Source organism: Heloderma suspectum, chromosome 6, assembly GCF_057233095.1.
Source record: "Heloderma suspectum isolate Gila_16-S chromosome 6, 16-S_ref, whole genome shotgun sequence".
NCBI classification, from domain to species: domain Eukaryota; kingdom Metazoa; phylum Chordata; class Lepidosauria; order Squamata; family Helodermatidae; genus Heloderma; species Heloderma suspectum.
The window spans coordinates 104,473,345-104,485,717 of NC_139463.1; the positions used below are offsets into that span (position 1 = coordinate 104,473,345).

The 12,373-nt window shown below is 49.3% G+C and overlaps 1 protein-coding gene across 5 annotated transcripts; it reads left to right on the forward strand.

Annotated features, from left to right (window-relative positions):
- The first annotated feature begins 342 nt into the window (after positions 1–342).
- On the forward strand, positions 343–6,582 carry LOC146342240 (pyrin domain-containing protein 1-like). Of its 5 annotated transcripts, none has more exons than XM_084805978.1 (4): positions 343–916; positions 1,558–1,624; positions 1,953–2,255; positions 3,900–6,577. In XM_084805978.1, the coding sequence occupies exons 3-4, from the start codon at positions 1,976–1,978 to the stop codon at positions 5,636–5,638; spliced, it is 2,019 nt and encodes a 672-aa protein (XP_084662104.1). In that variant the 5' UTR covers positions 343–916; positions 1,558–1,624; positions 1,953–1,975; the 3' UTR covers positions 5,639–6,577. The 5 variants fall into 5 exon arrangements, with proteins under 5 accessions (XP_084662104.1, XP_084662107.1, XP_084662108.1 ...); XM_084805981.1 differs by having other exon boundaries at positions 369–916; positions 1,953–2,269; positions 3,900–6,582; XM_084805982.1 differs by lacking the exon at positions 1,558–1,624 and having other exon boundaries at positions 384–916; positions 1,953–2,269; positions 3,900–6,582.
- The last annotated feature ends 5,791 nt before the right edge of the window (positions 6,583–12,373 follow it).

The window sequence follows — 12,373 nt, forward strand, 5'->3', positions numbered from 1 at the left end:
CCCTAAACTTCCTGAGCTAGGCAGCGCCGCGCAGCCATGCGCGGGTGAGCCGCATCTCTTTTCGGAGGAGGGCGCGGAGGGAGGGAGGGAGGGAGGGGGGCAGGCACGGCGTCTTTTGACGCAGAGCCGCCGTGCCCAGCCGCAACAGGCCAATCCCCCACCCCCTCGCCGGCAGGCCAGCGCGGCCTCGGCCCCAACCCTCTCGCGGGCCAGCGATGCTGTCGCACGGCCAGCGGCCCGGAGGAAGAATCAGCAGCTGCCAGCCGTGAGGCGGCCGTGACGAAAGGGGAAAGCAGCCAATCAGCTCTGAGGTGGAAAGGCGCGAACGCGGCGGGGAGCAGTGCGCAGGCGCGGGAGGCGGGGCGTCTGCCGGTGGCGCGGGCACTGAATGGGGCGCCTGAGGGGCTTGAGCCCGAGAGTGCGGCGCGGCGAGAGCGGAGGGGCAACAGGCTCCCTGCGGGCCCCGGCTCCGCGGCGGTGCCGCTGCCGTTGTGCCTGGGCTGGAGGGAGCTGGGATGCTGGGGAAGAAGAGGGCGGGTTGCCCCCGCCAGCCCGCCACTGCTTGAGCCGGGGGGGCGGTGAGGAGAGGCTGCCTGGCCAAAGAGACCTTGCGCCTGGCAGGCGGGTGAGGGGCGGCTGTGCGCGGAGGGGAAGAGGCAGCCCTCGGCAGCGGGGGCAGGGAGAGAGGCGCCGCCAAGGGAAGCTGTTCGGGCGGCCTTGGCACGCAACGCAGCACCGGCCCCCTCGCTCTAAGGCGGGCATCGAGGCCACGGTGGATCCGGTGGACGCAGGATTGCCAGTTGATGCGGAAGGCACCCCTCCCGCTTCGCCTTTAAGCCTTGGCTCGATTGCGGAAATCTTCAAGTGCAGCGTGTCTGGCCTGCCCCTTACTTTCCTGCTAAAGTCTGCAGATCAGGTAATGGCAGGGGAGCAGGTGCCATTTGAGAAGTTGGCAATGTTGCCTGTAGGCCTTCTGTAGAAGGACAATCCGTGGGGGCTGGATGGATGTGCCTCGGCCAACTACTGACCGGGGGAGGGACTTCGGTTCTATCGTAGGAGATCCGGGATGTTGTGAAAACACAGAGGTTCTCAAAAGTAGTCTATTCCACCTGTCCCAGGCTCTCAGACAGTTCTGAGTTACACACTCAGTTAACGTGGGATAAGTGGGTTTTTATATGCCCTAGAACACACCTAACAGTGCCAAGCGCTGCGCCCCCCAAGTGGGGAGGGGGGTATTTGGGGTTTGGCTGCCCCTCCTCCCCTCAGAATGTGTGTGGAGATGCCTATCCTGCCTTGCCTTGTCTAAAATCCCTCATCTGTTCCCCTCATGAGGTGATTAACAAGTTGGGAAAGGGAACCTCAGGAAGGATAAAATGAAGCTGCAATTCAATCCACATTTATCTGGGGAGTAAGTCCCGTTGAACTCTATGGCTCTCTTCTAAATAGACATGTATAGGATAGCGCTGTGCTTACCTTGAAAATATGGGTGGTGGGTGGTCATTAACATTACATTACATTACATTTATTACATTTATATCCCGCCTTTTTTCCTCCAAGGAACTCAAGGTGGCGTACATAATCCTCCTCCTCCTCCATTTTATCCTCACAACAACAGCCCTGTGAGGTAGGTTAATAATTAATATTATTTATTATTCCAGAATTTACCAGATGACTTTTTTTATCCAGCCAGCTCCGTTTGCTTTGCCCCTGAGTGTGTGTTGCTTACGTTTACGTGCAAAATTGGGTCAGTAAACATAAGCCATCAGTGTGGCTTATGTTTACGTGCAAGTTGGGTTGGTTGCTGTCTCTGAATGGGGAATCAAAGTCTCATCTGGAAGTACCTCAAGATCATTTCATGCTGGCCTCAGGCCAGCTATACTTCCTAGCCCACTCACCACCAGTCACTGGGAGGGGGCAGCAAACTTAGATTTTTCTCCTGTTTGCCTTTGTAGCCTTCTTCCACTGAAGAGCCACAATGGCACAGAAGACCATCGATGACCACCTTTTGGACACCCTGGAGGACCTGGATGAGACTGAATATAAGAAGTTCAAGTCCAAACTCAACAAGTTCCCCATCAAAAATGGCTTCAGCAAAATCCCCAAAGGGCAGCTGCAGCAAGCAGATCCTGTGGACCTGAGTGGCTTACTGCTGAACTACTACAAGGAGGATTATGCTGTGGAGGTGATGGCCGAGGTGCTGGAAACCATCAACTGCAAGTACCAGGCGGAGATGTTCCTCAAAGCCACCAGGAACAGTAAGGAAAGGGAAGTCCCAGATCTTGGGGAGGATGGTGCCAGGCCAGTTATGGGGTACCAAAACAGAAAAGCCCTCGTCTCCTGTCATCACCCTTCAGAATGTGTTGGGATCCAGAGCAGGGTGTCAGAGGTTGATCTTGACACTCAGACAGGTTCCTGAGGGAACAGGTGGCCCTTCGTCTCACTTAGTCTCTAGTTGTTGAGGGTTCTGTAGGTCAAAGCCAGCATTTTGAATTATGCCCAGAAACAGGCCAGGGGCTGCTGTAACTATTAAGAACTGACAAGATACGTTCTAGGGCTATGCACCGCTTCAGCCCGAAGCCCGAGCTCTGAGTCGAAGCGGGGTGCCTGGCGCCACCTCCAAAGAGAGGCGGAGGAGGCCCGAAGCAACCTGAAGCGAAGCAGGTTGCTTCAGTGCGCTTCAGTGTGATCTGGAAGCCCAGCTGCCATGCCGCTGCCACCGCCCAGGCCCCAGCTCCTTTTCTGGGACTTGTTGTTCTGGAGGGGGGGAGCCATTTTTAAAATGGCAACTCCCTGTATTTCCAGAAATACAGGAAGTCACATTTTAAAAATGCCCCCCATCCCCCAAAACAACAAGACAGCTGCTGGCACACATCCGGAGGCCTAGGAGCTGGCGGCAGCAGCGGCTCCCCCGGTGGTGGCAGTGGTGGCAGCAGTGGCCGTTCCCCCGGCAGCGCCAGCATTGACTCCCCAGCAGCACTGACAGCAGGGGCAGCAGCAGCTCCCCCAGTGGTGGCTCCGCCGGTGGTGGCACCCCCCCATGGAACAAGGCCCCAGGTAAGGAGCTGGGGGCTGGGCAGCATGTTGGGGAGGCGAAGCGGGATTCAGATGTCTGAATCCTGCTTTGGCTTCATGGGCTGAAGCGAGTCGGGGGGCCCCTGAGTCAGCTGGAGCCAAATCACGCCCACCTCGGAAGCCCCAGAGTGGCCTCCGGGTCGGGGGGTCCATGCACAGCCCTAATGCATTCTGTATGTCCAGCTGCAGTTAATAGTCATACTGCTGTATTTTGACCTAATTGTAGTTTCTGAGCAGTCCTCATAGGCAGCCCCACATACAACACATTAATGTAATCTAAATGTGACATTATCAATACATGGATAACTGACCAGTCTATTTCTGTCCAGCAGTGATGTCCAGACATACACTTTCCCTATGTCTAAAAGCTGCTACCTTCATTCCACTCCTGTTACTTTGAAACTGCTGGAAACTCCATTACAGAATAAACGGGGACAATAATGTTTAAATAATACATAAGAACTTCATAAATGCAACGTTACTTTTCTTTTCTATACATCATCACATCACTTTGGGATCATTGCCTCTCTCTTACCTATTGGTTTTCTTCCATTGTCCCTCCTCACATTTCCTCGCATCCCTGCAGAATGGCATTCCTTTCATGAGGTGAGGCTGCAGTAGCTGCTAGTGCTTTCCTGGTCAGTTCCTTTCTGACCACACAGGGAACACCAGATTTTGGAGTCTGTGAGTGTTGATAGTTCTGTTTCTTTGCAGTTTCTCTTTTTCCAATTTTTCCAATTCTTTTCTATGTTTGTGTCATTTCACGGTTAGCAAAGCCATTTTTAAGAAGTGACTGTGTAAATAAAAATGTCTGGTTCTCTCTTTAGGAGCCACTTCTGTGTCCCACAGCTCATCTGATTTCTGTTCCCCTTTTGTGAGGCCATCCTTCCACCAGGCACGAACTTCCATTTCCACTGTACTTTTTGCTCACAAGTCCTCTGCTCCAGTGCCCTCAACTTCTACGTCATCCATGCCTCAACTGGTGGCTTCTGAAGTGCTCTCATGTTCAGTGTCTTCGGAGTCTAAATCTTCAGCTTCAGGCAACAAAGATTTCCAGCCTTTTTTGGGTGCTAGTCTTGCATTAATTCAGACTTCTCAAGATTTGGGCAGTTCCAGTCAGCCCGATGAGTTTCACTTTCCTGAATATGAGCATAATGTTGCTACGCCAGCAGTTTTGTCTGCATCACAGTTGCCTGGAGATAAACCACCTAAGAAGAAGTATAAGTCACAGAAGAGCTCAGAGTCCCCATCCATGCCAGAGCCATCTATCCTTCACCAATATTTCAATATTTTCACCAGGCCTAGAACTCCTTTGCAGATATCTTCACTACAAGACTTGGATCTCAATTTGCTGCAGCCTCCCCCAACCTGGCACCCTCCAAATGTGGATGATGGAAGCTGTAGTCCAACACATCTGGAGGGCACCATGTTGCAGAAGGCTGACTTAGTGAATGAAGATTTGCCTGACTGCAAGGCTTCAGTGGATTCCCCTACAGGGTGCCCCTTACCTGGCACTCCTTCACCAACCAGTACATCTTCTGAAAATTCCTGTCCTCACTACATTAAGCATCCATATACAATTCCCTGTTCTCAGATTGCTCCCTTGATACAGACCTTTTCACACATAGGGACACAAACGGACCCCACTTGTCCTATTAACTGGGTCTGTAACTCATTAGATGGTGAGATGACTTCAAATCCAGCCAAAGAAGATTCTGCAACTTCTTCACTCCCTGATAATGATTCTGAAGGTCCCTGGGAGTCCTCACCTGATGACATTGTGGGCGACCCACGTCCACTCTCTCCAGGGGAGAACATAAATACATATAGGGCGCAGATGATTCGCATGGCTGAGAACCTTGGACTTGACTTTGTGAAACCCAGCAAGTCTTCTACAGACAATGTATATGGATTTCTGGATTCAGAGGCATCTCAGTCTGTTGCAATGCCTCTTTTGGATGGCTTCACTGAAAAACTCAAATATCTCTGGTTGAATCCTTCCAGTCTTCCTCCGACTTCTCATCTAATTGAAAATCTCTACAAGATCTGCTCACCAGATTCAGAATATCTTTTCAAACATCCCAAACCTAACTCTTTAATTGTCAGTTCCTTTCAAGAAAAGAAGGATTCTGCGAAACACTCTTCTCCCTTTAATGATGAAGGCCGTAAACTTGATCTGATGGGAAGGAAAGGGTATTCGTCAGCTGCACTGGCCATCAAGGTTGCAAGCTACCAGGCTCAGATGGCCCAATACCAACAGTTCCTTTGGGGGAAAATGGAAGATGTTATTAATAAATGTCCTGTAAATGACAAACTTGCTGCACAGAACCTTTGCCGAGAAGGACATAGATTAGCCAAGCATCAAATGAATTCAGCTCTGCATGTTATGGATTGTGCTGGCCGTTCACTGGCAAATTCCATTTCATTGCGCCGCTATGCTTGGCTGCGTACTTCGGTGCTGTCAGATGGCACTCGTCTACGGGTTGAAAATCTTGCCTTTGATGGCAAGGGGCTTTTTCACGATCACACGAACAAACGGCTTAAAAAAACAAAGAGTAAAAAATAATCTCCTAAAATCTAGGTTTCTACAGCTCTTCATATAATTATATACAACAGCCTTTGCCTCATAACATTTCTTCATTCACCCTTTTTGCCCCGACCAGGATCAAGACTCCTCTGTGACACAACCAGCAATTCCAACTCTTAAGTTATATTTCTTCTGCTCTTGTAGAAATGCACGGTTATTGTAGTTGCCTGAAACAGGGTAGGCAACCTGGTGCCCTCCAGATGTTTTGAACTACAGATCCCATAATCCCTGGCCATTGGACTCCTATAAGATGGGGCTTATAGGAGTCCAAGCCATCTGGAGGTCACCTTAACCCTACCTCTGGTCTAAAGTGTTTCTGCAAGTTTCCATAGCTTTACAAATGCCTGTGCTGCTGTTCCTCTCCTGTCTGTCCAGATTCAGCAGGGGAGGACAAACGGCCATTTAAATATTGTCAAGAACCGCATTTTCTTTTTGTGCTCCGTGTGTTCAGTTCCATTTGGCCAGGCCGAAGTGGCATGTAGTGTTGCAGCCACCTGCATGTCTGTTATCTGGAGAGGCCTCTGGCCTTCAAGGCCAGAGGAAGATTCTGGTAATTGATCTCAGCCATGTTCCTGTGGGAATGGTCCCCCCACCATTGAGGTTTGAGAATGCTGCTTCAGCTGGCCTGTGATTGGTTAATTGAGATCTTCCTTGAGTTGTCAAGGCTCTGTGCATAAAAGGAGGGGGCTCGAGTCTTCCCATATTGCTTCATCCTCATACTGCAACTTTCCTTTGGGTTCATGTGATTTTCATTCCTGGATTGGGCCCTGTCCTATTGGAAGACCTGTACTTAGGGCAGCTTAGGTATTCCTTTCTTATTTTTGCCTGTAATGCTGTTTGCAAAGCTTATTCTGATTTTTATGTCTTTTTATTCCCATCCTCTTTTTTCCTTACCCCATGTAAATAAACTTAATCTCTACTTTAAGAGTTGTGTGTGCTTCCTTTCAAGTAAGCTTTACAACTAAATCCAGAGTCTTCTGGTTCGTTACTCACTACCATTTAATGTTTCAGGCTTGAGGCTTGCGAATACAGTGGAATGAAGCTGAAAGATTCTCTAAGCCTCAATTGCATCCTATAAGGTCTGAGAATCCCCTGGCTCAGGCTGAGGTGGGCCTAAAGGGGTGGTGGCAGTCTACCTTAGTAATTGGTTAAGTCCCTGGCTACACTGCAGGGAGTTGGATAACTCCCTGTCTCCCTTCACAAATATATTCCATTTGCTTTGCAGTAGGGATGGCCTGATGGAGACTGCTGGGAGGCAGATATGGCTTTTTGCCCAGACCAGAAGGGAAGCCGAAGGCACCAGAAAGCCAGAGACTGGGAAAACATGGAGGAGGGAGATGGATGGCAGGGAGGTGTGTGTAATGAGTGGGAGAGGGAGAAGGTATGCAAGTCAGGGGGAGGGGCAGGAATCTAACCAATATAAAGCAGGGCAGCAGGGGGAGTATGAGCTGCAGGGCTCACTCCATTGGCTCTGCTGAGAGACCAGCCCTGTATTAGGGATGTACGAAAGTCACTTACCTGGTCTCGCAGCTTGCTTCGCGGTGCGGGGAAGGCGCTTCGCTTCCTCCCCCGAAGTTCAGGCCAGGGGTGGGGAGGCGCCTCACCCGACTGAAATTCAGGCCGGGGGGGAGGTGCCTCGCCCGGCCGAAATTCAGGCCGGGGAGAAGCGCCCCGTCTCCCCGGCCGCACGAAATAAAAAGTAAAAAAAAAAAAAAAAGCGCCCATGATAGGCTACGTGACGATTTCCGTAGCCTATCACGGCTAGATCTGCAAAGTCAGCTGTGATAGGCTACGTTAATCGTCATGTAGCCTATCACGGGTGACTTAAAAAAAAAACGCGTACGCAAATGGCGGCCCCCATAGGGAGCCGCCATTCGCGTTCCTTATTTGGTCGCTGTAGTCTACGTAAATCTTTACGTAGACTATGGCGAAAAGAAGGGAACGCTATTTGCGTTGCCCTTATTTTTGCCGTAGTCTACGTAAAGATTTACGTAGACTACAGCGACCAAATAAGGAACGCGAATGGCGGCTCCCTATGGGGGCCGCCATTAGCGTACGTGCTTTTTTTTCCCCCCAAAGTCACCCGTGATAGGCTACGTGACGATTTCCGTAGCCTATCACGGCTGACTTTGGAAATCTAGCCATGATAGGCTACGTAAATCGTCATGTAGCCTATCACGGGGGCGTTTTGGGTTTTTTTTACTTTTCTTGTAGCGGCGGCGGCAGCAGCCGGTCAAAAGACCGGCTGCCGCCCCTGTCGAAGCCCTGCCGAACCGCCGCTGGGACCCACCGCCGGGAGTGACATTCGTGAAAGGTAAGTCCCATCCCGGGGGGGGGGGGGGAGAATTTCTCCCCGAAACTTCTTCGGGGGGCCGAATGCGTTGGCACTCGGCCCCCCAAAGTTTCGGGGAGAAATTCTCTGACATCCCTACTCTGTATTAGCATCTTCTCTCCAACTATTGTCATTCAAGCTGGTCATTGTAAGAAGTTTGGACCTTGAAGAACTGGTGCTGAAGTTTACGTTTTTCCTCTTCCCTCCCCATCCTTTTCTCCTTTTGTCTCATGTTTTAGATTGTAAACCTGCAAGCAGGGACTGTCTTGAGATTACATATATGTAAGCTGCCCTCAGAACCTTTTTGGCTGAAGAACAGGGTATTTTTTTTTCAGACAAAGAATAGTACTTGTTGTTTAGCCCACTTTGATACTTTTTCAAAAAAAAAATTGGTTCAAAACTTTTCTTTGGTTTTATAGTGTAGTTCTAAACTTTTAAATGTTTTCTACTATGTTTTATCATCCTGTATTTTCCGGTTTTAAATATTGTGGACCTCTCAGAGCGCTTTGGCTACTATATGGTATAGAAATGTAATAAATGTTTGTATTTCCTCCAAGCACTCCATAAATGTAACATGCAGGAAGAGGAGTTCTGGGTCAGTCAGTAGTTCTGTGTCAGTCACAGAACTACCCCCGTGTAGTTCTGTGACTGACAGCTCTGGCATCGACCAGGGAATTAATTGACCAGGGCACTCTTTGCATTTTGAGGGGACATAGAAGGAACACATCAGAGGCTGTTGCCTGCTTCTTGTAATTTCATCTGTCTGGCAGCAGCAGCAGCAATAGTGCTCAGGGTGTGGTTCCAAAAATGGCTTGAGAATTGTGACTGGGAGATGGTATCTGTCCAGTGTGTGTCCACCTCCTGAGTCCAGCTCTGCCCTCCCCAGTTCCTCACTGACCTACTTGCTTGGAACACCAGTTGGGGGACAAGACAGATGTTCCCAGGCAACCTTGGTCCAGTCCTGGCTGTTCACTGCCCAACTGGCAGGGGTCGTAGAACACATCCTCCATTTGCCCAAACTGCCTCTCTGTCTGAGACAGTAAGGGGCTAGAGCTCTGAGGGTTTTATAAGCCAGGAGGGTTCTTTACAGTAATGCTCAGTACATAGGAAGCTGCCTTATACTGAGTCTGACCATCTAAGCCCAATATTGTCGCTGACTGGCAGTGGCTCTCCAGGGTTTCAGGCAGTTTTTCCAGCCAGACTTGGAGATGCCAGAGATTCAAGCTGGGGCATTCTTCATACAAAACATGTCCTCTACCACTGAGCTATGGCTCTTCCGAAATAGTGAACACTATGACATGACATGATGTGGCTGTGTATGTATATATGATAGTCACACAACAAAGACCACAGCAGATTACCCACAAAATCACAGAGCAGGCAGACATTCCTGCCTTTAAAAAAAAAAACAACCACCACAAAATGTAAAAACACTGAGCACAAAAACCTTTGCACCTATTTGTCTGAAATTTGAAAAGCTTCATCCAGAAAGGGCTACTAAGGATGCACCTTTCATCCAATTCTGTCCCAAAATGAAAAAGTTATAGACAGGTATTGATTTCCCCATTCTAGTCAATGCGGAAGTCATCCTAGGCTTTGGAAAACAATCAGAAGTAAGGCTCTGCTTTGGAACGAAACAGAGTGTGATGACAGTCTGAGCCTGCTATCTGACCCAAGGAAGGAGATTCTGAACCGAAAATTTGCACAGCCCTGTGTATTCTAATTATATGACTAAGGCTTCATATTGTTTTAAATTCAGTAGCCCTTGACTGCCCCCTCCACCATGTAAGGGGAAGACCCTTTTTGTTTATTTTTCTAATCCCCACATATCGCAAAGGATTGCTGTGAGCAGTGGTGCAGCTAGGGCTGGACTTCAGGCCCCACAACCCATGGGGTCCCCAAATTACTATGCAAAGAATGGTAGTTGATAGGGAACGTGTTAGACAGGCCCAGTGTCAGCAACTGGGCCAGCACAAGTATTTTAAACAAAACATTTCATACCGGGGAGCTGCTGGTTGGTCTCAGATGCTCGTTTTGTTATTTGTTACGTAATATATAATCCTTTTCTACAATCAAGTGGTGTTCATTCCCAAGTAAATGTGGGCAGCAGAAACAACCCATCTTATTGTTATAGCCAGGAAGGTGCTTTGATTCAGTGAGTTTAAAATACGACACAGCACATGCTTGGAGCAGGGCAGGCACAAGCTCTCCAGCCACCTGAGGGAGCAGAGTATATATGCGCCTACACTGCATCTCCCTCACCCCTCAGCTGCATCTTCCCCCTGCTTCATTCCCTCCCAGCTGCATCTTCCCACCCTGCCATGTCCCCTCCTTACCCTCCCATTATTGCTGCCAGCATGACTACTACTCTTAAAAGAGCTGCACCAGACATAAAAAGTGCCCAGCGCAACTCTTCAGAGAGCCAGCCAGGCCCAAATAGCTTGTTCCGAGGAGGTCCTTCTGCAGACCTAGGCATTGTAGGAGGGGATGTCCCCGGAGATCACCTGTACTGTGGCACTTTTAGACCTTGGATTTAAGGGTCTGGGACGGGGAGGGGCTTTGGGCAGCCATGTGTACTGTTTCAGTTGTAAGCACACAACTAACATGTCTTTCCCCCCACCCCCACCTGCTGTGACTTGCTTTACAACCGCTTCTAAATTCCTGATACGTTAGAACATAACTGTTTTCCAACAACAGCAGCAGCAGCAATCTGAGCATGAGCAGTTTTGCATTTTAATCTCACTTAAATCATAGCACCATCATGACTGCAGGAATAAAAAGGAGTTTGCTTCACTTGCTTTCCTCTAAGTGATCATGAGGGACAGGGCTGCAAGGCCTAGACTTTGGTCCCAAGGTCCCACCCTAGCTGCATCACTGGCCAGAGTCCTCATTAGATCATTAAGTTCAGGGACTAAAAATTACCTAGCTGCACCACTGGCTGTGAGGATAAATGGGTAGGGGTGTGTGTGGAATCTTCTCCTGAGCTGTTCTGTGTTCTTGAGAGGACAGACTGGATTAAAATGTAGTAAATCAGCAATGAAACAATAATTGCCAGGTGGCTGTGCTCAAATCCATCCCACACAGCACCTCCACTGACACCTGGAGCCCTTCCTTTGGAGGCTCCCTCCAGGAAAGTGAGCTGACAGTCACCAGCCACACATGTCACTGCTGCCCTTTGAGTTGCGGCATGTGCCCTTTCCCGCTGCTGCATCTTGCACAGGGCTGGCCTTAGGGGTGTGTGAGCTGGGCGGTTGCCCAGGGCACCAAGCTAAGGGGGGCACCAAGCTGAGCTCAGTGGCCGTGCTTTTTTTTTTAACGTACTGTCTGCAGTGAGCTAGAGTGGCAAAAAGCAAGTGTTTGTAACCTTTCTTTCAAGGTTCTGCAGGTTGTTTGGGTACTAACTACAGAAATGATCTTCCTTCAATTAGCTTTAACGTGTGCTTCTTTTTCAATTTCCACTTTGATGTCATTTGTGCTAGGTAAAAAACAGTGAAACACAGCTTTACTTTGAGGCAATCTTACCGAACACTTAGCATTTCAAATACTGTAAACACTATAAGCACTAAATAAATAATAAAATAAAGCTGTAAGCAGTAAGAGGTCAGCTGGATATCTTTTTCGTTATAACTTTTCTTTATTATTTTTAAAGATAAAAATAATGGATATTCTAAAATAAAGAATGCTTACCAAAAGATAGGAACTGCTATAAACCAAAAAATAGTATAAGTAAAACCTGTGATAGTTCTGCTGTGCTGCATAGTGCACTGCCTCTGGTCAGAATGTGGCCTTTTGAACTTTGGCTTGTGTGAACTGGAGCACAGTGGCTGAGAGATTAAAGTTTTGAGCAATGTCATTCTCAATGGATGTCACACCTGCACCAGGCCCCATAAAGTCTCTGGATGGCCCTGCAAAACTGACCGGGGGTGGGGATGGTGTGCACCAAAGGCACTCCTCGTCCAGGGTGCTTTTTATCCTAGGGCCGGCCCTGATGGTGTGTAAAGTGCCTGCACCAGTTGAACATCTGCCTGCTGCAGGGCAGTTAAAAGCACAGATCCCCCTGGCAAGAAAAGAGGGCTGCTGACTACCATAAGCCTTATCCTCTCACACCCACAGAACCATGAAGAACCTGAAAGCCTCACCCGCAAGTTGTCATTATGGTCAGCGCAACCGCATAGTATTGCTGCCCTGGAATGTCCGTTTGATACCCAAAGAGCACAGGACTGCTGAGACACCTGCTTGCTTCATACGGCCTTTTCTCTCTGCTGAGCCAGGCCCTGCCCTGCCCTGCCCTGCCCTGCCCTGCCCTCCAGACGGCTTCTCCCATTTCTGCCAATTTCATCCCAACTTCGGAGCACGTGCCGCAGCAGCAGAGGCTGGGGGCT

What these genes read in the sequence shown, in the direction of transcription:
- LOC146342240 (XM_084805978.1), top strand. Translation starts at nt 1,976, where the DNA reads ATGGCACAGAAGACCATCGATGACCACCTTTTGGACACCCTGGAGGAC. An exon ending in CCTCAAAGCCACCAGGAACA is followed by an intron (nt 2,256 to 3,899) that starts GTAAGGAAAGGG and finishes TTCTCTCTTTAG; the next exon opens with GAGCCACTTCTGTGTCCCAC.